The sequence below is a fragment of the Chiloscyllium plagiosum genome, unplaced genomic scaffold (genome assembly GCF_037043375.1).
Source record: "Chiloscyllium plagiosum isolate Xiang-an unplaced genomic scaffold, Cpla_swu_hap1 HiC_scaffold_3, whole genome shotgun sequence".
NCBI classification, from domain to species: Eukaryota; Metazoa; Chordata; class Chondrichthyes; order Orectolobiformes; family Hemiscylliidae; genus Chiloscyllium; species Chiloscyllium plagiosum.
Window position 1 is genome coordinate 141,195,761 of NW_028270141.1, and position 27,861 is coordinate 141,223,621.

At 41.1% G+C, this 27,861-nt stretch overlaps 2 protein-coding genes across 4 annotated transcripts in view; one reads left to right on the forward strand and one right to left on the reverse strand.

The window, feature by feature from the left end:
• The window catches only part of rev3l (REV3 like, DNA directed polymerase zeta catalytic subunit), a 198,201-nt gene extending 174,645 nt beyond the window's left edge, over positions 1–23,556 (forward strand). For both annotated transcript variants that reach the window (XM_087983923.1, XM_043687152.2), the window contains 6 exons: positions 1,181–1,295; positions 6,375–6,512; positions 14,012–14,202; positions 19,898–20,144; positions 20,267–20,476; positions 22,574–23,556. In XM_087983923.1, coding sequence (XP_087840049.1) covers positions 1,181–1,295; positions 6,375–6,512; positions 14,012–14,202; positions 19,898–20,144; positions 20,267–20,476; positions 22,574–22,714 — 1,042 coding nt within the window. In that variant the 3' untranslated portion in view covers positions 22,715–23,556. The remainder of the gene's footprint in view (positions 1–1,180; positions 1,296–6,374; positions 6,513–14,011; positions 14,203–19,897; positions 20,145–20,266; positions 20,477–22,573) is intronic.
• Positions 23,557–24,907: 1,351 nt separating this feature from the next.
• The window catches only part of slc60a2b (solute carrier family 60 member 2b), a 105,870-nt gene continuing 102,916 nt past the window's right edge, over positions 24,908–27,861 (reverse strand). For both annotated transcript variants that reach the window (XM_043675371.2, XM_087983931.1), the window contains exon 4: positions 24,908–27,063. In XM_043675371.2, the coding sequence (XP_043531306.2) occupies positions 25,829–27,063 (1,235 nt within the window). In that variant the 3' untranslated portion in view covers positions 24,908–25,828. The remainder of the gene's footprint in view (positions 27,064–27,861) is intronic.

Here is a 27,861-nt window from a genome sequence, read left to right on the forward strand (position 1 = left end):
AGAGCAAGACCCTCATTGTATGATTATACTTTTTTAAAAATGTCCAATCTTCTCCAGCTACACAACTGGGTTACCTGCATTCTTCTTTGCGTCCTGGATTACATTAGTCCACCATTGCTGACTGTCCTTGCAGCTGTCTTGGCCCTAAATCTGTCTCTCTACCTCTCTTGTCCTTAAAAACCTATTAATGTTTTGACCAAAATTTGGTTGCCTGCCCTAATAATTTTCGTGGTTCAGTCTCAAATTCCATTTTATAATGCCACTGTGGAACCTATTTTAAATCCATTCCCGTAAAATAGACCACAGATTTCTGGAAATGCATGGCAGGTCATTCAGTAAAAGAGGTTCCTAATAATCCTTTAGAATCAAAGATTTAGACTCTGTTTTACAACTCTAACAAAACAACATCTGGTAACAATAAAGTTGACTGTGCCACTGTCAGATTACTAAGCAAGTTGTTTTTTTAAATATCCTTTTCAGCAGTCCTTACTCAAACTGACCCACATGTGACTTCAGATTTATTTATTTTATGAAATAGAAAATATTGAAAGAATTAACAAGCATGCTTATGATGGAATAAATGAGCAAAATAATCTACACACTGCTTGTCAGAAGACACTAATACTATAAAAGACTGTTATAAGTCAGTAGGGGCAAAGAAAACAAAATATAGGAATTGTAGAGAATGAAAACATAAGTAATAGCAGTAATGGTTTGGAGATGCCGGTGGAAGCATAGATGATACTTGGCCCTATTGAGCCTGCTTCACCATTCATTAAGGTTATGGCCAATCTTGGGCTTAATTCCTCTTTCCCCAAAATTCATTCAATATACCTTTTTAAATATATTCAACAATAGGGCAATCATATCCCTCTGGGAGGATAATTTTAAAGATTCACAATATTCTCGAGCAAAGAAATTTCTCCTCCTCTCCAACTGAAACGATTGGTCCTTTCTCCCTAGACTCTGTTCCTGTGATCCAGACTCCCCAGCCAGGGAAACATTAACTAGCCAATTCACAACCTTGATTATATCAGTGAGATTACCTCTCATTTTCCTAAATGGAAAGGTTTTGGGAAGGCCACAGCTGAAGAGTAGAAAGGGTATGCTGCAAATGTAAATTAGAACCGAAATTGTAATTTTATTGGTGACTTTGAGTTGGGTTTGTATTCTTGTACAGTATGTTTGTGCTGTTGAAAGGAGCAACCAAGGAGCAGGCCTTCAAGATTGGACAGGAGATTGCTGATGCTGTGACTGCCACAAATCCAAAGCCTGTGAAATTGAAATTTGAGAAGGTGAGATGCCTATTTTCAATAACAGTGAAAGCCCAATAAGTCACTTAATCTTAATCATACTTTAATTTTTCTTATTAATTATGTCATAGTTGTGGGAGTGTTTGTTAAGCTGGGAAGTTGAATTTCAGACATTTCAGTCCCCTGTCTAGGTGACCTCTTCAGTGCTTTGGAGCCTGCTGTGAAGCCCTGCTGTACTGTCTTCTGGAATTTATTTGGTTCCATTCCTACTGCTTCCGGTTGCCAGTTCCAGCTGTTCATTCTCATGGTCGGTATATTGGGTCTAGGTCTGTGTTTTGTTGGTGGAGTCCATGGCTAAGTGCCATGCTTCTAGAAATTCTCTAGCTGTCCTCTGTTTAGCCTGTCCTACGATTATTGTGTTGTCTCAATCGAATTTGTGGTCCTAAGGATAGTTAGTCATGGCATTTAGTGGCTCGTTGGTGTTCATGGATGAGGATTGTTGGTTGTCTGCCTGTTTGTTCCATATAGTGTTTCGTGCAGTCTTTGCATGAAATCTTCAACTTTCTCCATCTTGTAAATTATGTTTGGCTTGCACATGACGGGTATAGGGTCTTTTGAACTGGTGAGTTGTCTGAGTGTGACTGTTGGTTTATGGACTATCATGAATCAGAGTGGTTGGAGAAGTTGGGCTATCTGTTCTGAGGCGTTTTTCGTATAAGGTAGAGCACCTGGTAATTTAGGTGGTGGCATATCCTCCTCGAATTGTTTGTTAGACATCTGTGGGTATATCTGTTCTTGGAGCATTGTGTTGGAGCACATTTGAACAGAGTCCTAATGCAGCTTCAGCGTGTGTGTGTGGTTGCAGTTGTAATTCAGGATCAGGTCCATGTGTGGCTTTTCTGTACATTTTTGTGGTGCATTCACCATTCTGTGTTCTTTCTACCATCACATCCAAGAATGGGAGTTAATTGTTGGTTTCCTCCTGTAATAATAACAAGTGTTGTCCACATATCTGATCCAGAGTTTGGGTTGGATCTGTGGGAGGGCTCTTTGTCCCGGTCTTTGCATCACTGCTTCTGCCGAGTCCAGAGATGGGTGAGCCCATAGCTGTTCCATTGATCTGTTCATGTATTTGGTTGTTGAACGTGATGTGAGTCGTTAAGCACAGGTCTAGTAGTTTGAATATACAGTCCTTGTTGATGGAACAGTCGACACAATGGGGAATCTATTTGTCCTGGAGGTTGGCTATTACCCCTCTGGCTAGAGTTTTGTCAGTTGAAGTGAGCAGTGCTGTTACATCAAATGAGACCATTATTTCGTCTTTGTCTATGTTTATGTTCTTAATGTTGTCTAGGAATTCCTGTAATGATTGTATGGAGTGTTTGGATCCACTGATAACTTCAACAAACCTGAAGTATCTTCTTTTGCCAGTTTATGCGATGGAGATCTTGGGCATGCCACATTAGGTCTGAGTGGAATATCTGGTTTGTGTACCTTGGGTAATCCATGAAAACCTGGGGTGTTGCTGCTTTCTGGTTTCATCCTGGACAAACAGGTTTCTCTGTTGTGAGGTCTGTTCTATCAGCAAGGGCTGCATACTCAAACTACTAGACCTGTGCTTGACAACACACATCACATTCAACAACTAAATATATGAACAGATCAATGGAACACCTATGGGCTCACCCATCTCTGGGCTCAAAGCAGAAGCAGGGATGCAAATATTGGAACAAACAGCCCTACCACAAATCCAACTCACTCTGGATCAGATACGTGGGCGTGATCTTTTATTATCACGAACAGAACAGAAATTAAAAACACACTCTGGATTGTCAATACCATGCTCACAGGGATCAGATTTATGAGAGAGGAGGAAACCCATAATCAACTCCCATTCCTGGATGAGATGGTAGAAATAACAGAATGGGACTACACCACAGAAGTGTCCAGAAAAGCCACACACTGACCAGATCCTGAACTACAACTGCAGCCACCCAAACACAAACAAGACAAGCTGCATTAGCACCTTGTTCAAAAGGGCTGCAACAGACTGCATCACTCCTGAACTACGAAAAGAGGAAGAATACCTCTACAGAGTCTTCACCAAGAACAGATATCCCCGCAACTTCATCTGCAGATGCCTAACTGGCAGACAACACGACAAGCTAACAAACATGCCATGACCTAACTGACCAGCCACACTACCTTACATAAAAAGGTCTCTGAACTGACAGCCAGACTTCTCTGACCACTGGGATTCATGACAGCCCATAAACTGACAGCCATGCTCAGACAACAACTCACCAGAGTGAAAGACCCTATGCCCATCAGGTGCAAGGCAAACATAATTTACAAGATTCCATGCACAGACTGCATGAAACACTATATAGAACAAACAGGCAGATAACTAGCAATCCACATCCATGAACACCAAGTAGACACTAAATGCCATGACCAGCTATCTCTAGTAGCTATATACTGATGATAAGGACCACAGGTTCCACGGGGACAACACAACGATCATAGGACAAGCTAAACAGAGGACAGCCAGCGAATTTCTAGAAGTATGGCACTCATCCATGGACTCCAACAAACATAGACCTAGACCCAATATACCGGCCACAACAACAAGCAACCAGAAGCAGCAGGAACGGAACCAAATAAATTCCAGAAGAGAGTACAGCAGCACTTCATAGGACCCCATAAAACAATGAAAATGTCACCTAGACAGGAGAATATGTCTGCAAATCAACCTCCCATCTCACGAACATACTCATAACTTTGTCAATCTGCAGCCGAGCTATAAATCCTTGACAAAAACCTTGAAAATTAAAGTATTGTAAGCCAGGTAATGCCAATAAATTTCAAGTCCCTTTTCAAGCTTCAGTGATCTTGAAGGGTCTGTTGGGGTAACTGAAAGAGCCTGTCAGCGGTGCAGAGAGAAAAATCTGAAGTGGTGGAAGATTCAAGATTTTGAGTGGAGATTGCACTTTGAGTTCTCAAGGGTGTATCACATTATTCTGGTTACTTCTGACTGTTAATAATTTTACTGTTTAACCGAAATTGGAGACATTCCTGCAAAGCTGATTGGCAAGTGTGGGCATGGATTATTCATTCATGGGCATTGCTGGCTAGGTTAGTATTTATTGCCCATCCCAAACTATCTTTGAGAAAGAGATGAGCTTCCGCCCTGCATGTGTTATAGATACAGTGCTGTTAGGAAGAGAGTTCAAGAATTTTGACCTAGCAAAGGAGCAGTGACCGTTCCAGATCTGGGTGATGTGTGCCTTAGAGGGAAACTTGCTGCTGATGGTGTTCCCATCTATCTGCTGCCATTGTCATTCTAAATGATAGAGGTTGCGTGTTTGGACATTGCTATTGAAGAAGCCACGATGATTTGTTGAAGTGCATCTTGTAAATCATGTACATTGCTACCAGTATGCATCATGATTGAGGTGCTTTTGCCCTGGATGGTGTTGAGTTTCTTTTGTAGTTGTAGCTGCATTTGTACAGGCAATGAGAAAATATTCCATTGCACTCCTGACCTCTGCATTGTAGATGGTGGACGAGGTTTGGTGGTGGGCTATTTATTAGCTTCTGACCTGATCTTGTAGCCTCAGTATTTATATGCTTGGTCCAGTTCAGTTTCTGGTCAATGGTAACGCCCAGGATGTTAACAGGGAGGTTTTTAAATGCATGGTAGCGGAGTTGCATCTCAATGCTTACACATCCAACCCAGCTGATTGATTATGCAGGACCTTGTATAGAATCATAGAATCCCTACATTGCAGATAATCCAAATGGCATCCCACCCTATCCCTGTAACCCCATGTTTTCCATGGCTAATCCACCTAGCCTCCACATCCTTTAGACTGTGGGATACAACCAGAACACCCAGTGAAAACCTACACCGACATGGGGATACTGACAGTCACCCAGGGCTGGAATCTAACCTGGGTCCCTGGTGCTGAGGCAGCAGTGCTAACCACAGGGCCACCGTGCTGCCCTGTCCTCAACATTCACATTCATATCCTTAACATTTCATAAAAACAAATTTGAAACAGTTCGAAGAATCCTAAATTCATCACATTTTGATTTGTTTGCGATATGCTGTTCCCTAACCAGAGACTTGAATTTTTTTTAATGTGTTTCTGTACCAAAGATTGATGTGGGAGTCACTGACTAGGCCAGCATTTATTGCCTACCTGTATAGACTTGGAGTCATAGAGATGTACAGCACAGAAACAGAGCCTTCAGTCCAAATCGTCCATGCCGACCAGATATCCTAAATAAATCAAGTCCCATTTGCCTGCATTTGGCCCATATCCCTCTTAAACCCTTCCTATTCAGATACACATTCAGATCCCTTTTTAAATGTCGTGATTGTACCATTTTTTGTTTTATCCTTTGAAGTTAATAGGATCTGTTACAAATGTACGGTAACTGGTTGATCAAACTTTATTAGTGTTTTAAACAGGTTAAAACTGTATAAGGAGTGAATCTGAGCAGAAAATTTGTTAACTATTATTACAATATAAATATGATATGATCGTTCAGAATGTTATCAATTAGATTGTTAATGAAATTTTTTCTGTAATAAATTATCATCCAATTCTTGCAATATTTAACACCAGATAGCTGAAGGTTTTTTAAATTTGATGGTTTATTCTCTGCTTGTTGTACTTTCTAACATACAAATCACAATTATGTCCATGAATAGAAATTAGCTTTGACTCTTAGCTGTTTACTTGCTGACAGGTAATGCGTAGTACAACCAGTATTCCTCCATCCACATGGATCAGCACTATTTGTGAATTTCCCCATACAAAAAAAAAGTTCTCCGTGTGAACAATTAAGAGTCAACCACACTGCTATGGGTCTGGAGGCCAGTTTTGCTTCCCTCAAGGAAATTAATGAACCAAACGCTATTTTATGGCAATTAACAATGTTTATTAGGTTACCATTTTAATTGCAGTTTTTTTTAATTGATTTCTATGGTGGGATTCAAACACACATCCCCAGAACATTCGCTTGGGATTCTAGATTACTAATCTACTGACATTACAGAATTGGGGAGACAGTGACATAGTGGTAATCTTTTGTTGTTTGTTTTTCTGATAGGTTTACTTGCCATGTGTTTTGCAATCAAAGAAGAGATATGTTGGTTATATGTATGAGAGTTTAGACCAGAAAGATCCTGTTTTCGATGCCAAGGGTATCGAAACTGTGCGGAGAGACTCCTGCCCTGCTGTCTCCAAGGTATGTTATATTTGTGTTTTTTAATGAAGTATTTTCTTTGTTCACCACCACACAGATATCCCCACATTAATTGCACAAACAAAAGAAAATAATTTCAAAGGTTCAAGCAATTTATTTTGTCGCAGAATTCCAAAGCTGGATATTTGATATCATCATATCCTTGAAATTGTCCTCAAGTCGTTTTACTAAAATATGACATTTAGGTTTCGTATTTCACACCGTAATACAAGCAAGTGAATCCAATTTGATGACTCCTGAATACAGAGTAGAAGATGCTATCTGATACCTTCATGCTGTACGTATTTTTTTAGTTCAGGTTATTGTCCATAAATAGATCAAAACAAGCATAATGCCTGCAACTACTGGGAGAATTTTGTCAGCAAATTGTCTGCTATTAACCTTTTGTGGGGTTCAAAAAGGAACAACGCATTTGACATGTTTCCTTATCCTGCAGGGCACAGATTCCAGCATCTTGCAGACATAGTGAGCAATACTGGTAAAGTGAACATAGAACTGTACAGCATAGGAACCGGCCCTTCAGCCCACTCTGTTGTGCCGAACATGATACCAAATGAAACTTTTATTCCTTGCATATTCATGTGCTTATCTAAATGTCCCTTAAATGTCCCTATTGTATCTGCCTCCACCACTTAACCCTGGCAGTAAGTTCCAGACTTCAACCACTCTTGTGTATTTAAAAAAAATGCCCCACACATCTCCTTTGAACTTCCCCCTCTCACCTTAAAATAACTCTCCCTAGTATTAGATGTTTCAACTCTGTGGGGAGGGGGAGAAAAAGATTCTGACCATCAATTATATCTGAGCATTTCATAATTTATAGTCTTCTATCAAGTCTCCCCTCAGCCTCTGCCACTTGAGAAAATAATCCGAGTTTTTCTAGCCTCTCCTTATTGCTCATGCCCTCTAATATAGGTAGCATCCAAGTAAAACTCTTCTGCACCCTCTCGAAAGCCTCCACATCCTTCCTATAATGTGGCAAGCAGAATTGAACGCAGTACTCTAGTGTGGTCTAACCAAAGTCTTATAAAGCTACAACATGATATTCTGACTTGTGTACTCAATTCCCTGTCCAATAAAGGCAAGCATGCCATACGCCGCCTTTACAACTCTATCTATTTGAGTGGCTACTTTCAGGGAGCTATGGACTTGAACCTCACGATCCTTCGGTACATCAACACTTTTCAGAGTCCTGCCATTAACTGTATACTTTTCCTTAACATTTGATTTCTCAAAGTGCAGCACTTAACACTTACCCAGATTAAACCCTATCTGCCGTTTCTCCGTCTGTATCTGCAGTTGATGTATATCCCGCTGTATTCTTTGACAACCTTTTACGCTATCCACAACTCCACTGACCTTTGTATCATCTGCAAACTTACTAACCCACCCATCTGCATTTTCATCCATGTCACTTATATACATTACAAACAGCAGAGGCCCCAGTACAGATTCCTGCAGAACACCACTAGTTATGGACCTCCAGCCAGAAAAGCACCCTTCAGCCACTACCTTCTGTCTTCTATGGACAAGCCAATTCCTAACTCATGCAGCCACGTCATCATTTATCCCATTAATCTTAATCTTCTGGATGAGCCTACCATGAGGGACCCCATTGACAGCCTTACTCAAATCCATGTAAACAACATCCACTGCTCTACCCTCATCGATTACCGTTATCGTCACCTCAAAATTCAAACAACTTAAGTTATGACCTGCCCTGCACAAAGCCATGCTGACTGTCCCTAATTAGGCCATGTTTTCCTATCCCTAAGAATTCTCTTCAATAGCTTCCCAACCGTTGATGTGAGACTCACTGGTCTATGGTTTCCTAGATTATCCCTATTTCTGCTCTTGAATAGAGGAACAATGTTAGCTACTTGCCAGTCCTCCAGGACTTCTCCAGTGGCTAACAAGCTTGCTAAGATCTTGGTCAAGACCCCATAAGTCTCCACCCTTGCCTCTCTGTAACCTGGAGTATATATCATCAGGCCCTGGGGACCTATTCACCTTAATGCTCTTCAAGAGATCCACCACCACTTCTTTCTTGATCTCAAAATGCCTAGCATATTAGCATGTTCCACACAAATGTCACTGCCCTCTATATCCTTCTCCTGGGTAAAAACTGACACACAGTACTTATTTAGGATCTCGCCCACATCCTCTGGCTCCAGTCACTTTCCCTCCTTTATCCTTGAGTGGTTCTACCTTCTCCCTAGTTATCGTCTTCGTTTTAATCTATTTATGTATTGCCTTGTGATTCTCTTTTAACCTTCTTGCCAAGGTCATGTCATGGCCCCTTCCTACTCTAATTCCCTGCTTGAGTACTTTCCTGATTTTCTTATTCCTCATTGGCATATCAGATTTTTAGCTTCCTAAACCGTTCATATGCTTTTTTTTTCTTTTTTGACTAAATTCGCACCTCCCATGTAACCCAAGGGTCCCTTTATCTTGCGATTCCTTGTCCTTCCTCCTTACTGGAACATTAAATTGCTGAAACTGGATTATCATTCGTTTTGAATGTAGGTGGTTATATAAGATGTGAAAGAGCCATTAACGATAGAAGGTAGTTCTCCTAGTATTTCAAGGCAAGTGTCTGGTATCTAACGCCAGGCACAGCAGATAAGGGATCAACTGTGAGAAGAGGGACAGTCTTTGCAGGACTGAGGGTGTTGTACTTTAAAAAGAGCAGTATACAAAGCCAGGTAATGAGCGTGAAGCACAGATTAAAATTGGCAGGTACAATGTAGTAATGTCAGAGATGTGGGTGGGAACTAAATATCCAAGGATTCGCATCTTACTGAAAGGATAGTCAGAAGTGGCAGGGTTTCCTGGTCAGTAAGAAATTAAATTGAAAGCAACAAACAGTATAGAGTTAGAAGGTTTGAAATATGTGTGGGTAGAGTGAGGAACCACAAACCGGGAAAAAGACCCGGTAAGGGTTGTGTACAGGCTTCCTGGCAGTAGTCAGGATCTGGAGAAAAAAATAAATCTGGAAATAAAAGGCATGTAAGAAAGACCACTATTACAGTAAGCATGGGGGACTTCAGTATGCAGGTGGTTGGTAACGGATCCCAAGAAAAGGAATTAGTGGGATGTCTACAAGTTGTTTTTATGGAGGGGCTTGTGGCACAGCCCACTGAACAGGCAGTTCTGGATTTAGTGATGTGAAATGAGGGGCAGACCTGATTAGGCAACAGAAGGTGAAAGAATCCCTGAGGGCAGTGACCATAATATGACCAAGTTCACCCTGCAGTTTGAGGGGGCAGAGATTGAATCAAATGTAACAGTAGCAAAGAAGAAAGGTCACTGGGCTCAACATTATCTCTCATTCCCCACCATAGATGCTGCTAGACCTGTTAAGTTTTTTTTCCCAAGCAATTTCTGTTTTTGTTTCTGGAGTCGTAGTTATTGAAAACAAAGTAAAGTCAGAGGAGGTAAGTAGGTACTTTGTATTGGTCTTCACCGTGGAAGACACCAGCAATATACCAGACTTCAAGAGTCAGGGTAAAGGTGAGTGTAGTGACCATCACTAAGGAGATAGCTGAGGAGATTGTAGAGGCTTTGGTTGTGATCTTTCATGAATTGCTAGAGTCAGGAAGGATCTCACAAACCTGGAAGATGGCTCATATCGAACCCCTGTCTAAGAAGGGAGAGAGGCGGAAGACTGTAAACTATAGGCCAGTTAGTCTGATCGGAGTTAAGATTTTAGAGTCCATTATGAAAGATGAGATTGCTGAGTACCTGGATTGCATGGTAAAATGGGGCTGATTCAGTACTGCTTCGTCAAGGGGATGTCATGTCTGACAAATCTGTTGTTGTTCTTTTGAGGAGATAACAAGCAAGTTAGACAAGGGAGAGCCAGTGAATGTGATCTATTTGGATTTCCAGAAGGCCTTTGACAAGGTGCCATACAGGAGGGTGTTAAACAAGATGAAAATCCATGGTGTTACAAGCAAGGTCCTGACATGGATAGTGGATTAGCTGACTGGCTCAGACCAGGGATAAAGGGGTCCTTTTCAGAATGTCAGCCAGTGGCTGGTGGAGTTCTGCAGAGGTCTGTGTTGGGCAGCACAGTGACACAGTGGTTAGCACTGCTGCCTCACAGCGCCAGAGACCCAGGTTCAATTCCCACCTCAGGCAACTGTCTGTGTGGAGTTTGCACATAGAACATAGAAGAATACAGCGCAGTACAGGCCCTTCGGCCCTCGATGTTGCGCCGATCCAAGCCCACCTAACCTACACTAGCCCACTATCCTCCATATGCCTATCCAATGCCCGCTTAAATGCCCATAATGAGGGAGAGTCCTCCACTGCTACTGGCAGGGCATTCCATGAAATCGCGACTCGCTGAGTAAAGAACCTACCCCTAACATCTGTCCTATACCTACTCCCCCTTAATTTAAAGCTATGCCCCCTTGTAATAGCTGACTCCATACGTGGAAAAAGATTCTCACTGTCAACCCTATCTAAACCCCTAATTATCTTGTACACCTCTATCAAGTCACCCCTAAACCTTCTTTTCTCCAATGAAAACAACCCCAAGTGCCTCAGCCTTTCCACATACGATCTTTCTACCATACCAGGCAACATCCTGGTAAACCTCCTCTGCACCCGTTCCAGTGCCTCCACATCCTTCCTATAATATGGCGACCAAAACTGCACACAATACTCCAGATGCGGCCGCACCAGAGTCTTATACAACTGCAACATGACCTCAGTACTCCGGAACTCAATTCCTCTACCAATAAAAGCCAGTACGCCATATGCCTTCTTCACCGCACTATTTACCTGGGTGGCAACTTTCAAAGATCTGTGTACATGGACACCAAGATCCCTCTGCTCATCCACACTACCAAGTATCCGACCATTAGCCCAGTACCCCATCTTTTTATTACTCTTACCAAAGTGAATCACCTCACACTTAGCTACATTGAACTCCATTTGCCACCTTTCTGCCCAGTTCTGCAGCTTATCTATATCCCGCTGTAACCTGCCATATCCTTCCTCACTGTCTACAACTCCTCCGACTTTCGTATCATCCGCAAACTTGCTCACCCAACCTTCTAACCCCTCTTCCAGGTCATTTATAAAAATGACAAACAGCAATGGTCCCAAAACAGATCCTTGCGGAACACCACTAGTGACGGCACTCCAAGATGAACCTTTGCCATCAACTGCTACCCTCTGTCTTCTTCCAGCCAGCCAACTCCTAATCCAAACCTCCAACTCACCCTCAATGCCATACCTCCGTATTTTTTGCAGTAGTCTACCATGGGGAACCTTATCAAACGCCTTACTAAAATCCATATACACCACATCTACCGCTTTCCCCTCGTCCACCTCCTTAGTCACCTTCTCAAAGAATTCAATAAGGTTTGTGAGGCATGACCTGCCCTTCACAAAACCATGCTGACTATCCTTGATCACATTATTCCTATCCAGATGTTCATAAATCCTATCCCTTACAATTCTCTCTAAGACTTTGCCCACAACAAAAGTGAGACTCACTGGCCTATAGTTACTAGGGTTATCCCTACTCCCCTTCTTGAACAAGGGAACCACATTTGCTAGCCTCCAATCTTCTGGCATTACTCCTGTAGACAACGAGGACATAAAAATCAAGGCCAATGGCTCTGTAATCTCCTCCCTTGCTTCCCAGAGAATCCTAGGATAAATGCCATTAGGCCCAGGGGACTTATCTATTTTCACCCTTTCCAGAATTTCCAACACCTCTTCTCTACATACCTCAAAGCCATCCATTCTACTTAATTGTGACTCAGTACTCGCATTGACAACAATGTCCTGTTCCTGATTGAATACGGACGAAAAGTATTCATTCAGTGTCTCCCCAATCTCTTCAGCCTCCACACGCAACTTCCCACTACTATCCTTGACTGGACCTATTCCTACCCTAGTCATTCTTTTATTCCTGACATACCTATAGAAAGCCTTCGGGTTTTCCCTAATCCTACCAACTAAGGACCTTTCATGTCCCCTCCTTGCTGCTCTTAGCTCTCTCTTCAGGTCCTTCCTGGCTACCTTATAACTCTCAATCGCCCCAATTGAACCTTCACGCCTCATCTTTACATAGGCCGCCCTCTTCCATTTAACCAGGGATTCCAATTCCTTATTAAACAACGGCTCCCTCACACGACCCTTTCCTCCCTGCCTGACGGGTACATACTTATCAAGGACACTCAATAGTTGCTCCTTGAACAAGGTCCACATATCAATTACGCCCTTGCCTTGAAGCTTACTTTTCCAAGCCACACATCTTAAGTCATGCCTCACCGCATCATAATTTCCCTGCCCCCAGCTATAACTCTTGCCCTGTAGTACACACTTATCCCTCTCCATCACTAGAGCAGACACCCCGTGTCTGCATGGGTTTCCTCCGGGTGCTCCGGTTTCCTCCCACAGTCCAAAAATGTGCAGGTTAGGTGAATTGGCCATGCTAAGTTGCCCGTAGTGTTAGGTGTAGGAGAATGGGTCTGGGTGGGTTGCTCTTCGGAGTGTCGGCGTGGACTGGTTGGGCTGAAGGGCCTGTTTCCACATTGTAGGTAGGTAGGTAATCTAATCTGGGATCACAGTTATTCACAGTTTACGTTACTAGACAAAGGAACTGAGAGCATTAATACAATGATTGCAGATGCCAAAGAAAGGTGGAGGAACAGGTGGTGTTGAGGAAGCAGGGAGGCTGCAGAAGGACTTGGGCAGACAAAGAGAGTGAGCAAAGAAGTGGCAGATGGAATACAGTGTGGGAAAGTGTGAGGTTGTGCTCTTTGGTAGGAAGAATAAATCCATAGGCTGTTTTCAAATGGGGAAAGGGCTTCAGAAATTCGAAGTATGATGAGACTTCGGAGTCCTAGTTCAAGAATGTCTTCACTGAATCTGCATGTTAACCTTGGCAGTTGGGATGCAATGTTGGCGTTCATTTTGAGAGGGCAGAGATGTACTGTTAAGGCTCTCTTAGACACTGGGACCACATTTGGAATATTGAGTAGTTTTGGACTCTGAATCTAAGGAATGATGTACTGGCATTGGAGGAGCTCCACAGGAGTTATACAAGAATGATGCCTGGGATGGAGGGCCTGTTGTTTGAGGAAAGGTTGAGGACTCTGGGCCTGCGGTTGGGGGTCGTGGGTGGGTTGGGTGTGGGGGAACGGTGTGGTGGATCTGATTGAAACTTACTGAAAGGCCTGGATAGAGTGGGCATGGAGAAGATGTTTCCACTAATAGGAGAGACTAGAACAGATACAGAGGAATGAGAACTGTACATACCAAAAATGGTCATTTGCTTTTTAGACTGGTATAATCTAAACTGACCCAGAGTTGTTCATTGACTTGGGATGTTAATTTCAACGAGAGTTTGGCAATAGTGAAATATTTGTCGTTAATTTTGAACAAATGGAGCACTTTACCAGCTTTGTATATAACAGGAGTGGCTGCTGGCTTTTCATGTGTGAATCTTTCCACAGATTCTAGAACGCTCGATAAAGCTGTTGTTTGAAACCAGAGATATCAGTCAAATCAAAAGATATGTCCAGAAGCAATGTACAAAGGTACTAGAAGGGAAGGCCAGCTTGCAGGACCTGACTTTTGCCAAAGAGTACCGGGGGAGTGACTCATATCGTCCAGGGGCATGTGTCCCTGCCCTTGAACTAACCAGGTGAGTTGTACTGGTGGTAAAGACCTAGAATATCCACTGGATTTATAAAGGACTGCTTTGTTTGTTCTTTTAAAGTGGCTTGTGTGATAACTGTGAATGCATTACTTAGACTGGCAGAAACCTAAAGTCTGCAAAGCTGGCTCCCAGTCAGGTCAGAGCTACTACAGTGGTAACCAAAACACTGGAAGCACTAAATTATATTTCACAGCTGTCTTTCATTCTCTGGAGAACTTGCAAATCTTATCTGAATAAAAAAAAAATAATTACAAGTTTAATTAGACCAGTAATAAAATGGGAAGGATATTTAAGTACCAGCTCGGGACAAATGAAAACTTATTAGCATCATTGAATGTAGATAGAAATTTTGAAACGTTAAATTAACATTTCTAGAAGTGTCCCCAGGATAATGCTAACTTGCCATCCAGTTTCTCTTGTGGATTCAGCCTCTCCTTTAGAACCAAAAGGGACAAATCCCTATGGCAATGTGGTATGCAAGTCAAACAGTTGAAGAAAATGGATTGAATATTAGCGATTTGTAATGAAGAAATAGCCAAACATTCAGGATGAACAGGACTGAATCCAGGTAGTTGGATTGTCATTTAAAGAGAATAGTGACACTATCTGGGCAATTGCAGGGCTCTTAATCTATCAATAATATTAAATATTTGAATATTTCTGCACATTTTGATCCGGTGTTAGTGGAGTGTTACAAGCAAATAAGAGATGAAATTAATCCAACAGTGAATACTGAGGGAATAAAAGAGAAATGAGAAAAGTGTGACAGTGGGAAGACTGCAATGTAGAAAAACAAATTACACGATGTTGATATGGTAAGCCTTTTTTTCTTTTGAAATAATATTCTCAGTAATTGTTAATTATACATAGGTGAAGGCAATCTCTTTTTTTTTTCCCTATTATTTGAAAGATCTTTCAAATTGTCAGCTATAGGCAAAGTAAAGAAATGAAAGCATGGATGTGAGAGTTTGTCCACAAGACTAGAACTGTCAAAGAAAGTCACTTAACCCACCAAGCCCAGTTCAGAAAGATCGTGGACGATTTGATGGTCTTCAGCTTCACTACCCTATCTTTTTTGTTTCTCCCATAAACCTTGAGTCCTTTAATAATTAAAAATCTGTCTATCTCAGCCTTGAGCATATTTGACAAACCAGCCTCTAAAGCCCACTGCTGTAAAGTATTCCATAGATTCACTCCCCTCTGAGAGAAGAAATTCCTTCTTATTTCTGTCTTAATTTCAGAGTAAGAAATCAAAAATTTATGCCCTCTAGTCCTAGACTTTCCCACAAGGGAGAAAACTGCTCAGCATCTACCCCTTAAGAATCTTGTAAGTTTCAATAAGGTCATGTCTCATTCTCCTAAATGGTAGTACGTGCAGGCTAAATCTTTCCTCAGAAAATCCTTCCATGCACAGTATCAATCTAGTGAGCCTTCTGTAGATTGACTTCAATGTCAGTATGCCTTTTCTTAGAAAGGGGACCAAAAACATTCACAGTATTCTGTGGTCTGGCTATTGCCCTGTATTGTCTTAGCAAGATTTCCTTGTTTTCATATTTCCATTCTCTTTTGAAATAAAAAGCCAAAATTGAATGTGCCTTAATTATTGCCAAATTGTTTAATCAAATCCTGTGCAGCTATGGAGCCTATGTTCACTTTTGCACGTTTTACATAATTAAAGAAGCTCTTCCTATTCTTTTTTGTTACTTGCCAGTTTATCCTCCAAGATTGGGGTGGCTCAGTGGTGAGCACTGCTGCCTCACAGCACCAGGGTCCCAGGTTCAATTCCAGTCTTGGGTGACTGTCTGTGTGGAGTTTGCGCATTCTCCCAGTGTCTGTGTGGGATTCCTCCAGGTGCTCCAGTTTCCTCCCAGAATCCAAAGATGTGCAGGTTAGGTGAATTGGCCATGCTAAATTGCCTGTAGTGTTAGGTGCATTAGTCAGAGGCAGATGGGTCTGGGTGGATTACTTTTCGGAGGATGGGTATGGACTGGTTGGGCTGAAGGGCCTGTTTTCACACCTTGGGGAATCTAATCTAATGACTTTCTCCCTTTTGATGGTTTTTAAAATTTTACCAATCCTCTGGCTTACCACTTATCTTTGCTATACATTTTTTTTTCTTTCAATTTGCTGCAATCATAGCTACCTCCATAATCCCTTCCTCGAATCCTTGTCACAGACAATTCCAGTGAGTATAATGATAGGGAAGTTAATGTATTAAAGGAGTGGGCTTTGGCTGAAGGACTTTGTCTCCCTTCAATTTGAGGTGTACAGTTTGAGATTCTACTTCACAGAAAGCTGCTGTTGCTGTTAAAGGATGCAAGGTTCTTTGTGCTTTAATGAGCAAAACCCATCACATTGAATGAGGCTTGTGGGGAGCAGGCAGTCGACACCATTCCAAATTGAAAGTGATGCTGCCTGCTCCTGGGACAGTAAAGGCAGGGCAGGTATACAAACGAAGCAGAAATCTGGCACCCGGAAAAATGCACCGGCAGCTGGGCGGATGGCTCTTTGACATTTGAAAATATGCAATAACCAAAATGAAAATGGGAAACACAAAGTTCAACACTTTATTGATGACATAATTACATCGCATTCACAGCAAAATGTGTAAAAGGCCAAGTTTTGACTCTGCTTAAGAATAAATATAATGATATCTCTGCTTACTTGTCAAGGGTGTTGGAAGATCAGCATATCTCATTCTGCTGTCCAAGCATGTATTCTAATAGAAGCAGCGCTGAAACTTGGAATCAAGTCCAGTTGGTGGAGTGGGGCTGGTGGGAAAATGTTGATCCTTGACACTCAGCACAATTGAGTGTTAAACTGTTCTGTTGCGCATTAAAGGTGCACTCTCTCATTCATGTCTCTTTACATCAACTTACTGAAGAGTGATCCCAAAATTGATGTTCTGTAGTAAATAAGGTTGTCCTTTTGTATAACTTTGTTCTGATTAGAAAATGGAGACCCAGGTCAAGAGGAGTAATTTGAGCTTCCTTTCATGGCCATTCCTGCATTATTTAAATCATCTTTTGGTGGTTCTGGAGTTTGATTGTGTGGTGTATATTAATTGTACCTTCTGTGCAGGTTTGTGCCCAACCCCAAGTAAGAGTGTAGTAACTGAGCCAGAGAGGAGGTGGTTCAGTTGACAGACTAACATGATCCACAAATCTGAATGGTTTCACCACTCCCAAACTCATTGTTTCTTCCAGCCTTCATTTCCTGCATATCCCCTCTAGGTTCTCAGTGCTGCGGTGACATTTCCTTTTGCCATTGTTCCACATCTCCTTCGCACCTGTATTTTCCCACATTCCTTCCTGCCTTTCAAAAAAGGTTACTCTCATGATCCAGGTCTACTTGCAGTGGTTCAAGGAGACAGCTCACCACCATCTTTTTATCCAGGGGAGTTAGAAATGAGTAGTAAATGCTAGCCGAGTTAGCACTGCCTGCACGTGCGCGCACAAAAAAAATCCTGATTTAATGAAGTAACTCTAAATAAATGTTTGGGATAAAATTTAAGCTCGCCTGGGCAAATTTTGCATAATAAAGGAAACCAGCCCTGATTTGTTCTCAAATCATGTTCAACTCACTTTTTTGAGTTTTATTTTGGAGTAGAAGAATGAGGACAAGGCTATTAATATGTTGCACGTGGACTTCAAAAAGGATTTTGAGACAGTGCTGCACAAGAGACTTGTGGGCAAGTAACATGCAGCTTGTGCTCTTAGGGAAGGTGATGCCAGTGTTTTTGATTGGGGGGAGGTGGGGTTCGTCAATGTTGAGACCCCTTCTCTTGGAAATATCTAGATCTGGACTTTGTGTATGGTGCAATTTCAAAATTTTCAGATGACGCCAAACTTGGGCTGTAAGGAAGAAAGTTTAGAATTTCAGGAGAACAGAAAAGTTCATAGAATGGACTGGTAGGTTTGGATGAAGTTCAATCCTTGGAAAAGTAGTGATTTTTTTGGGGGGAAGAACATGGAGAAATGTAAAGGATATAATTCTGAAGGTGTGCGGAAGCAGAGACACTTGGTTGTATAAGTTATTAAAGCTGTTTGAGTGTGATTAATACAGTTCATAGTAACAAAGGTTTTATTCATAGGGCCAGAGAGTACAAGAGCAAGGAGGCTGTGTCAAGTGTCACCTAGAGCATCCCGGAGCACCACACTTTAGAAAAGATGTGGAGGCATTGGAAGTTGCAGAAAAGATTCATTAGAATGGTTTCAGAGATGAAGAGTTCAGTTATAAAGCCATGAGAACTCGGAGCAGGCATAGGCAACCCAGCCCCTTGAGCCTGCTCTGTCATTTAATACAATCCTGGCTGATCTCATCCAGGCCTCAACTCCACTTTCTTGCTGCTCCCCATACCGATTTAGCCCATTACTAATTACAAATCTGTTCATCATCATAATGTCACAGCAGGCACTGGCATTGCACTCTGGGGTAGTGAATCTCACTATTTCTCTCGAAGGGTCATGAATCAGTTTCTTTTCATCTGTTTAAATATACTACTCCTTATCCTAAAGCTGTGACCTATAGATTGTCCCACAAACCAAAACTTCCTCTCTGTCTACTTTGTCAGTACCTTTAAGCATCTTCTATACCTCAAGTAGATCTCCCCCCCATTATTCTAAACTCCAGAGAGCATAGGTCCAACTGCTTAATCTCTCTTTAATCTCCCTTATCTCTGGAATCAATCTTGTGAACCTCCTCCGAACTGCTTCCAATGTAATTCCATCTGTCAAGTAGGGGGCCAAAGTTGTATGCAGTACTCAAGTGAGGTCTCATTAATGCCTTGTATGGTTGCAACAACTTCCTAGTCTTACAGAGAATAAATGTCAATTTTTCTTTTGCCTTCCTTTTATTAACTTCAGTGCCTGCACATTAGTTGTTTTATGATCTTTGTAGAAGGACACCCAGTTCTGCACTGAAGTTTCTCTGTTTAAATAATAAGTTGCCTTTCTATTCTTTGACCAGAATGGATGGTCTCACATTTAACTAAACTATGAAGATTGTTTGGAGAAATTGGGACCTTCCCCTTTTGGGGGCTTGGGGGAAGAACAGGAGAAGGGGAGGAAGCCTTCTGACTGGTGAAGGGATTAAGAACATAGAGGGTATAAATTTCAATTGCAAAAGAGCCAAAACATGAACATTTTTGGGCAGTGATTTTTGGAATGAATTGCCTGAATGTTTGGCTTTCAGAGGTAGTTCGACCATTATTTACAAAGAACGATTGCACAGTGTCACGGAGTAATTTAGCAGATGAGCTGCTTTATCTGTGAGCAGTGCGGACATAATGAATATAAAGGCTTGTGTGCTGTAACAATTGAGATTTTGTGATGCCTTTGTACGTATTTCATGCTACAGTTTTACTTTGGAACATTCCAGGAAGGTGTACTCACGTTTAATTTATTTTGAAGTCATTTTAACACATGGCTGAAGAGTAGTTTCCCATGAAGTCATCTGGTTAATATAGAATCTGCAGTATCCACTCCACTTTCAGCACTAATATAAAAGAGCCTTTTCAATCCTAGTTATGCACTTAAGTATCTCCTGGCATATGCATCAGATAGAGAGAATATGTGAGTGAGCTCCTGAAATAATGGTGTGTTTGCCAAGTGCTAGTATGGGGTGCAATTAATAATGTTGTAATGATTGATTGCTAATGCATATCTTGTCCTTTAAACAGGAGGATGCTGTCATATGATCGGCGCTCTGAACCTAGGGTAGGCGAGAGAGTCCCTTACGTCATTGTGTATGGAGTGCCCGGGGTGCCTCTCATTCAGCTCGTCAGGCGACCGATTGAGGTGCTGCAGGACCCCAGCTTGAGGCTGAACGCTACTTACTATATCTGCAAACAGATCCTGCCACCCCTCAACAGGGTCTTTTCTTTGATTGGTATTGATGTTTTCAGCTGGTACCATGAGTTACCGAGGGTAAGAAGCACTATAATTCCTTGATGCATACCTTGATCTCCTAACATTGTATTAGTTTTCAATTGGTCTGGCCACTAATGTATTAAGTTGTTCTTTAAGCTTAATGTTTAATATTTCTTTAGGTCCAAAAGGCATTTTCAACAGCTCGCAATGAACAAGATGGTCGTAAAGGAACGATTTCCCAGTATTTCACCACCCTGCATTGTCCAGTCTGTGATGAGCTGACTCAACTGGGCATCTGTAACAAGTGCCGGAGCAACCCTCAGCAAGTAGCGGTGATCCTTCATCAGGAAATTCAAGAATGGGAGTGGAAACAGTCTCAGCTGCTGAAGGTACTTACACTGAACCTTCTAGACTACAAGTTATGCCATTTCTCTGACTAAAATCCAAAGGATGAAACAGTAATATAATGGATCAAGTTGACTTATTCAAAATGCTATGAATAAAGGTCAGTTGGAATCTTATCAAAAAGTAAATCAAATGTTTGAAGGAAGCTTCACAAAAGGGGATGGGGATGGAGTTTGCAGGGTGAAGTTAAGGAAAGAACAGAGGGGGAGATATTGGAATTGATTGATACAACTTTAGTTGAATATGAAACATTGTGGGAAGTGGCACTGGATAATCGCATCGCTGTAGAGTGCAGGCTAGGGACTTGATGGGCTGACTGTGCCCATGCAGTGCCTAAGTAAATAAATGAATTCTGTTCTCAATACCAGGGTGTTGGGTCTTGTGCATGGGGGTTGATGCATAATGAGCCAAGTTGGAATTGTGTGGGAATAGAGAATAAACTAATTATCTTTGCAGCAGTTGCCTATCAGAATCAATTATATGGACTAAGAACTGACTTTAGAGATTTAAATTCCAGATATCTGAATTGTTTGTTACCTCCTGGTGTTCTGCAAAAGATTAAGTGATCGTTGTTCTCGTTTGAGAGTTTTCCAAGTATCAGCTGTTAACTTTTGCACTGACAAACTCACTGGGGATTAGGGGGTTGAGGGATGACCCTTTATACAGGTTTATAAAATCATGAGGGGCAGAGATAAGCAAGGGTGTGGGGAGTTCAAAACTAGGGGACATATTTTGAAGGTGAGAAAAGAAAGACTTAAAAAGGACGAGGAGCAACTTTTTACACAGTGGTTATATGTGGACTGAACTGCGAGAGGAATTGGTGGATGTGGGTACAGTTGCAACATTTAAAAGACATTTGGATAAGCACATGAATAAAGAAGGATGGGAGGCTAATTGTTTGTGGATATGTCACAAAATGTGCAGGTATTGGGATGACCTAGCAAGTGCCTTGGCAAAGGTTTTGGGAACGGAGATTGGGTTGGATCCGTTGTCCCTCCTTCTGGGTCTCCCAAATCTTCCTTCCCTGGATGCATATGGGAAGAAACCGTTTAATATTCTTTCTTTCTGTGCAAGGAAGAACACTTTAATGAGCTGGGTGTCGGAAAATCCCCCAGGACACTCATGCTACCATAGGATAATCATGGAATACATCCCCCTGGACTTATGAGTATGGTGCACCAGAGAACGGAGTTGTTCTATAGAACGTGGCGGCCCTTTTTGAATTATATTGATGTAGATATATCGGCTATATTATCCAGGGCCTTTGTCTAGCCGTGAGGACTGTCTGTCGGTTTGGGGGTCCCTGGGAAGAAGAATCCTGTATAAATATGGGTCTACTCACTACTGCTGCCAGTGTTGGGGAGCTGTGATGAGATTGCGCTGAATGTAGTAATTTAAATCAATGTAACTTAAGCTACCTTGTATTAACTTGGTATAATTTTATTTTGTCTGCTTATTTTTTTTCTTTCTCAATGGTTATTTATTGAACTGTAGTTTTTATAGGTTTTTTTCATTCTTTTTGTGTTTTACTAGTCTGTGGAGTAGACTAGTAGTTTAGTGGGTTTTTTTGTTGCTATTATATTGTAAAGTTGTCATACTATTTTGTAAAAAAAACCTAAAATCCTTTTTAAGGAAGGCTGGGAGGGATGTGGGTCAAACGTGGGTAAGTGGGTTTAGTTTGGTTTGGGAACATGGTCAACATGGCCTGGTTCGACCAAATGATCTGTTTACATGCTGTATGACCGACTCTGAGTGCTTTATAAATGGAAGTTTACTCCTCCTCATGGTCTTTATTGTATTGTCCCATTCTCTATCTCTCCCCTTTGTTGTGTGCCTTTGTGAGAAAATGCATGTATATCTTTCACCTTTTCCTCCATCCTATTCTATCTCTCCCTCTTGAAGATCTGATGCACCTGGTAATGGTGTGCAGAAAATAGAGCTTAACCTGTAGGAGCAATAGTCATGAGCTGATGCCCAACTCCATTTTGTGGTTGGCTTTCTGAAAATACCTAGTGCCCAATTGGCTGTAATTGTTGGAAAGTATTTTAAATTACTAATTATCCAAATCTTTTGTTTTTTAGATTTGCAGGAATTGCACAGGCAGTGTGGATAGACAAGTTCAATGTGTCTCGTTGGATTGCCCAGTCCTGTATAAGCTGTTTAGCGTCAACCGTGACCTTACAAAGGCCCCTTACCTTCGTCAATTGTTGGATCAGTTTTAACAACTCAAATACACTCAAGCATTGGCTGGTGCTCACTTCAGTTTTTGCTCATCTGCATTTTTATTGTGTGTCATTGTGAGCTTCTCATGATGGCAAAAGCTGAGCTTTTATAGCCAACGAGATTGAAATGTTTGCATATCTCCTTTTTGAGTGTGAACATCACGGTATTTGTTGCAGTGCAAAGGAAGAGTCTATTAGTTAACTGTTTCACTTGTTGGGAAATCATTTTTAAAATACATTTGTGAACCTGTGTCATTTCCATAGTGATGGATGATTGAACAGCCCTGTAAATAAGTGTACAGTCATATTTCATATGCAATTATGGTAAATGGAGTTCTGATCTATGGGCACTGAAATGTGGGTAATTTACAACTAAGGTGCAAATTTCAAGCTGCATATGTTTACAGATGATTTTCTACTATATATTGAAGTTTTTTATGTGTTGTATGTTTTAACAACTTTTCTCAATTATATATTTTTTATTTACCTTTTCTGATGGTTGCTTTCTTTAGTGTGCATTGTAGTGAACTTACAGTCCAAAATGTAGCAGTTTGTTAAAAGCACTGTCCTGTTATGTTTCTGGGTGCTTTGCTCCAATAACAATCATGGCTAGAAAACATTTTGGAAACAGTGCTGTGTGGGGTTGTTGCAATATCTTGATTATTTATTGGGATTATAAATGGCACTTCATATCCTTTTAAAAAGTTTATATTATTTTCAAAGAAAAGCTTAACAGTTTCTCATTATGTCAAGTCTGATTTGCCAAAATTTGTACAAATGAGGTTTTTTTTTGAATTGTTGTAAAGTTGTATGGAAATATAAAGGAATTATATGGTCCTGTTTATTTTGTAGCTTCTGTTTTGTTGGACTCTACAATCATCCAGAACTTGGAATTTTACTTTAAAAGTATTTTTTTGATATTGTCACTAAATTAGAATAAATCAGATTATTAAAAGTTTACCTTGTTTAAAATACTAGATGGTCTGTTTTGGAAAATTTAGTCTGTGAACATGAGGCTTTGCAAAGTACATAGGACCTTGCGTGGTAGAATGCCTCAAATTGAATAGATCTTGGAAATTACAGCATTCCCAAGCATCTGTTCCCTTTCAACTAGATGTTGGAAATGGGGGGTATGAGATGCTACTGAAAAAGCTGGTACAAATTGCTAGAGTGGTACAGGTGTAGATAAGACTCTGCAGTGAGCTGCTGTTACTTTGTCATAAGATCTGAATGTCCTGGAGAAAGGGGTGGTGAACTGACAGTTGCAAAGCTGCAGTCCTTGGGGGGCAAATTGACATCCACAACAATGTTGGGAAGGGAGTGGATGCTTAATCTGGTTTCTGGGATGTCATGCTAATGGATGATGTGGAACTGCACGATATTGGATACATGGGAATACTCCATCGTTTTCATGTATGCCTTGAAGGTATAGAGGAAGCTTGTGGGAGCAATGGTTATATGATAGAGTGCCCAGCACTATACCCTACTCAAGAGTATATGGTCATTTATTTGGTTGGTCTCATTCAGTTATAGCCATGGCAGCCTCCGGTTGGGGGATAACTTCACAATGGTTACACCATTTAAATTATTGCACCAAATTAGATGACACTGATTTTAATCATAATAGGAACATTTAATCAACCCAAACTTTGTTTCAATGTTGTAACAAGGCATTATCATGCTTCACTGAGGATTGCAAATTGTATGAAACTAGCCCGTTGGCTGACATTTCTTAACAAAAGACGATCAGAAAATAACTTTGCCTAGATTGCTGCTCTGCCTTCAGCCTCGGATTTACATCCCCCATAAATTCGTCACTGCTGGTTTGACACTTCTCAGTTTCTCTCCCTAAATCCATCACCCACCTTGATCCCAATATTTACTGCCCTGAATCATGCTAAATTTTCACCCTGAAATTCCTTTCCTAAACAGCCAAGAGGCTAATTTCTGAATTCACCTACTGGAATCCATGTGAAATTTCATCCTTAAACCCCTCTTCCTCCATCCTCCTCAAGAAAAACTAGCTTTTATTCCAATATTCTCAGCTTTTCAGCTTTTTGATCATTTGAATGTTGTTAGGCATCTTTAATTTATCCTTTAACTTGTCTTCTGACAGATTTGTAAACCTATCTGCTTGGTTTGTAGTATTGCAGCCTCCTGAAGTCCCTGAAAAAGATCAAGGTTGCAGGACAGCACTTTGTATTGATATTTATTTATTGACTAAAAATGAGCATCCTTCGACAGTCGGTATTGTTATGGGTGACTGATCTTGCCAAATATGAGAGAACAGATTACAAATATAGCTATCATTTAAATGGAAAAATGCAACATGTTTCTATTGGCAAGAACAACTTTTTCAGCAGCTAAGAGTTTTGAGAGATCACGAATACACACAACAAACAAAACTGTGAATCTCTTCTGAAACACATTAGTTGTTCCAAAAATTGGCGAAAATAGTAATTGTCAAAAAATCTTGGGATTATGTCATACAGAACATGTCCATTGAACCCATGTATTTTCTTATTATTTGTACTGCTTTTGTTTTTGATTTTTGAATAAGGTAGTTGTTTCCGCAAGTGAATAAAATTACACACTAAGTTACACACTTAACATCCAACTGTTTTTCCCCTAAAATGTACATGAATACAACTGGAGAATATAAGGGTTGTGTTCTGCAGTAGTGAGGCCACACAACACTCTTACTAAGGATGGTTCTGCAATCCAGTGACTATAAGTTCTTGTCACACCAGATGGAGATTATGGTTAAAACCTGACAAATAATTAAATAGAGAAACAAGACAGCACAATCAGAATTAGTTCCCCACATCGACTTAAGTTTGTAAACAAGATTTCAACTGCAGGATTTACCAGAATTCCCAGTCCCTCTACAAGAGATATACAAATTGTCATGCAAATGTTTAAAACTCTTTCCAGACATCAAAATCAACATTAATTTATTCCAACCAATGCTAATTTACCCCAATGATAATCATATAATTACAAGCAGTCACATAAGAATCAAGTATTTTAAATGTAAGTATAAAGGCATCTTTAATTTATCCTTTAACTTGTCTTCTGACAGATTTGTAAACATATCTGCTTGGTTTGTAGTATTCAGACATTCTTTTCTCTCTCCAATTTAAACAGTTTCTTTCTTGGAGAGCCACCGAGATACATGTGGGTAGAAAGTGAAGGGAAAGAGCTGTGTTCTGGAGAGACGAGGTCAGTGCTCTTTGCTGAAACATCCCTCGTTGGAATCCGGTCTGTATCATTCTTTACATCACTCATTTCAATCACTTCAAAATCTGCATCGTTCCAGTCTTCTGGAGAGTCATCGTTGTTTTCATCTTCATCAAGCCCTGACCCTAACAGAGCTTTCTGGTCATCGTTCTCTGGTTGAATACTGCTCGAAGATGAAGCTAGTTTGTACATCACAGGGAACAAGATAGCTGTCATTGCAGAGGTGCCCAGAGCAGTCAGCATCAATACAGGATATTGCCTGATGATATCGAGGCCTTGAAGGAATCCAACCAAAGCTGGAACCACCATTTCACCAAGTGCAGCTCCAAAAACAAACAGAGCAGCCGACTTCCCAGTGGTGTTTGTGTACTGCTTGACCCAGGATACACCACTGGGAAAGGTGGCTGCCATTGAGACTCCATAGAGACCAGTGCCCACCCACAGAAAAATTGGATTTGTGTAATGCATTATCAATATTATGGATGAGATGATGCAGCCTATTAGACTGAGCAGTATCAGAGTTCCAGGGTAAAGGCACGCAGCTAAGAATATTGCAAGTCCTCGCCCTGCGGCAAATGTCCCCCAGAATAAGGCGTTTAAGCCTGCGGCCCGGTTGTCATCAAAGTGAACAAAGTCTTTTGCGTAGGTGAAGATGTACGATCCATAAGCCACCTCAGCTCCCACATACCAGAAGAAGAAGAAGAACAGGAAGAACAAAATAACAGTGTGGTATCTTGCGAACGGAGGCTCCTGGGTGGAAACAGCAGCCCTGTTTCGATTTGGACTGCTCCTTAAATAGATACCAAAGAATGACACAGAAATTAAAAGCACAAAACTTCCGATAACAATGTACGTCCAGATAAAAGGAGTGAAGGCTGAAACAGTTGTTTTCAGTACATCCATAAAACCCACGAGTTTACTAGGAGTGCTACTCTTGGTATTATTCAAAAGGCTGTTCCTGCTGTCGTCAATGGGCTTTTGTAAGGTGCCCAATAGTGGTTTTGCCAAGATAGGAGCCACAAATGCACCTAAAGCAAAACTGAAGTGCAGCGCCTGCATATAGGGTCCGACCTCCGTGCCCCACACAAGCAAAATGAGCAAATTTCCACCTGCAAACAAACAGGGAAAAAAAAACAAGTTATTTCAAACTCTGTCCAAGGTGAGCTCTCCCCTATTTGGAAAATTATTTACACCAACTAGAACTTAGAAAAGCAACATGCTGGACATACAAAGAAGGTTTGTTAGCATCTGTACAGAGTAAGGTGGGATAGTATCTAAAACAATAGTTACAAGAGCCTCACTGACAAGACTCACTGTTAGTGCTCATTTCCAGTTGCCTGTTAGAAGGTGGTAATGGCTTGCATTCTAGAAACTATTACAGCTCCTGTACTGTATGTCCCCTACAATACTGTCAGGGAGGGGGGAGGGATTTTGAATCGGTGATGCAGAAGTTCCAAGTCAGGATGCCATTTAAACTTGGAGAGCTTACAGTTCATGGTGTTCTCATGTGATAAGAGTTAGAAGGAGCCACCATCGAGACATTGCTGCTTTTGACTATAAGCAATAATTCATGCTGGAAAACCGAACTATTGTCACTTTAGGCTTACACACAATCCTCATTGATTTAATGATCATGGAAGATGAACCATTCACTGGGGCAGCAGGACAATCTTTATTAACACAAGCTATCACACAATTTGAGCTTGATCTGGATTTTCAGTACGGTGGGGTAACATACATAAACAGTATCTCAAAATGTGTCACGTCAGGGTTGTAACTTAAAGCAGTTACTTTGTGCACCAGTTTCAGAATGGTAAGACTTCATTAGATTAGGGAAATCTAAAACATAAGCAGAAATACTTTAACAGATTAAAGGAAGGCAACTGTCACAAGAGTAGGGATTGTAT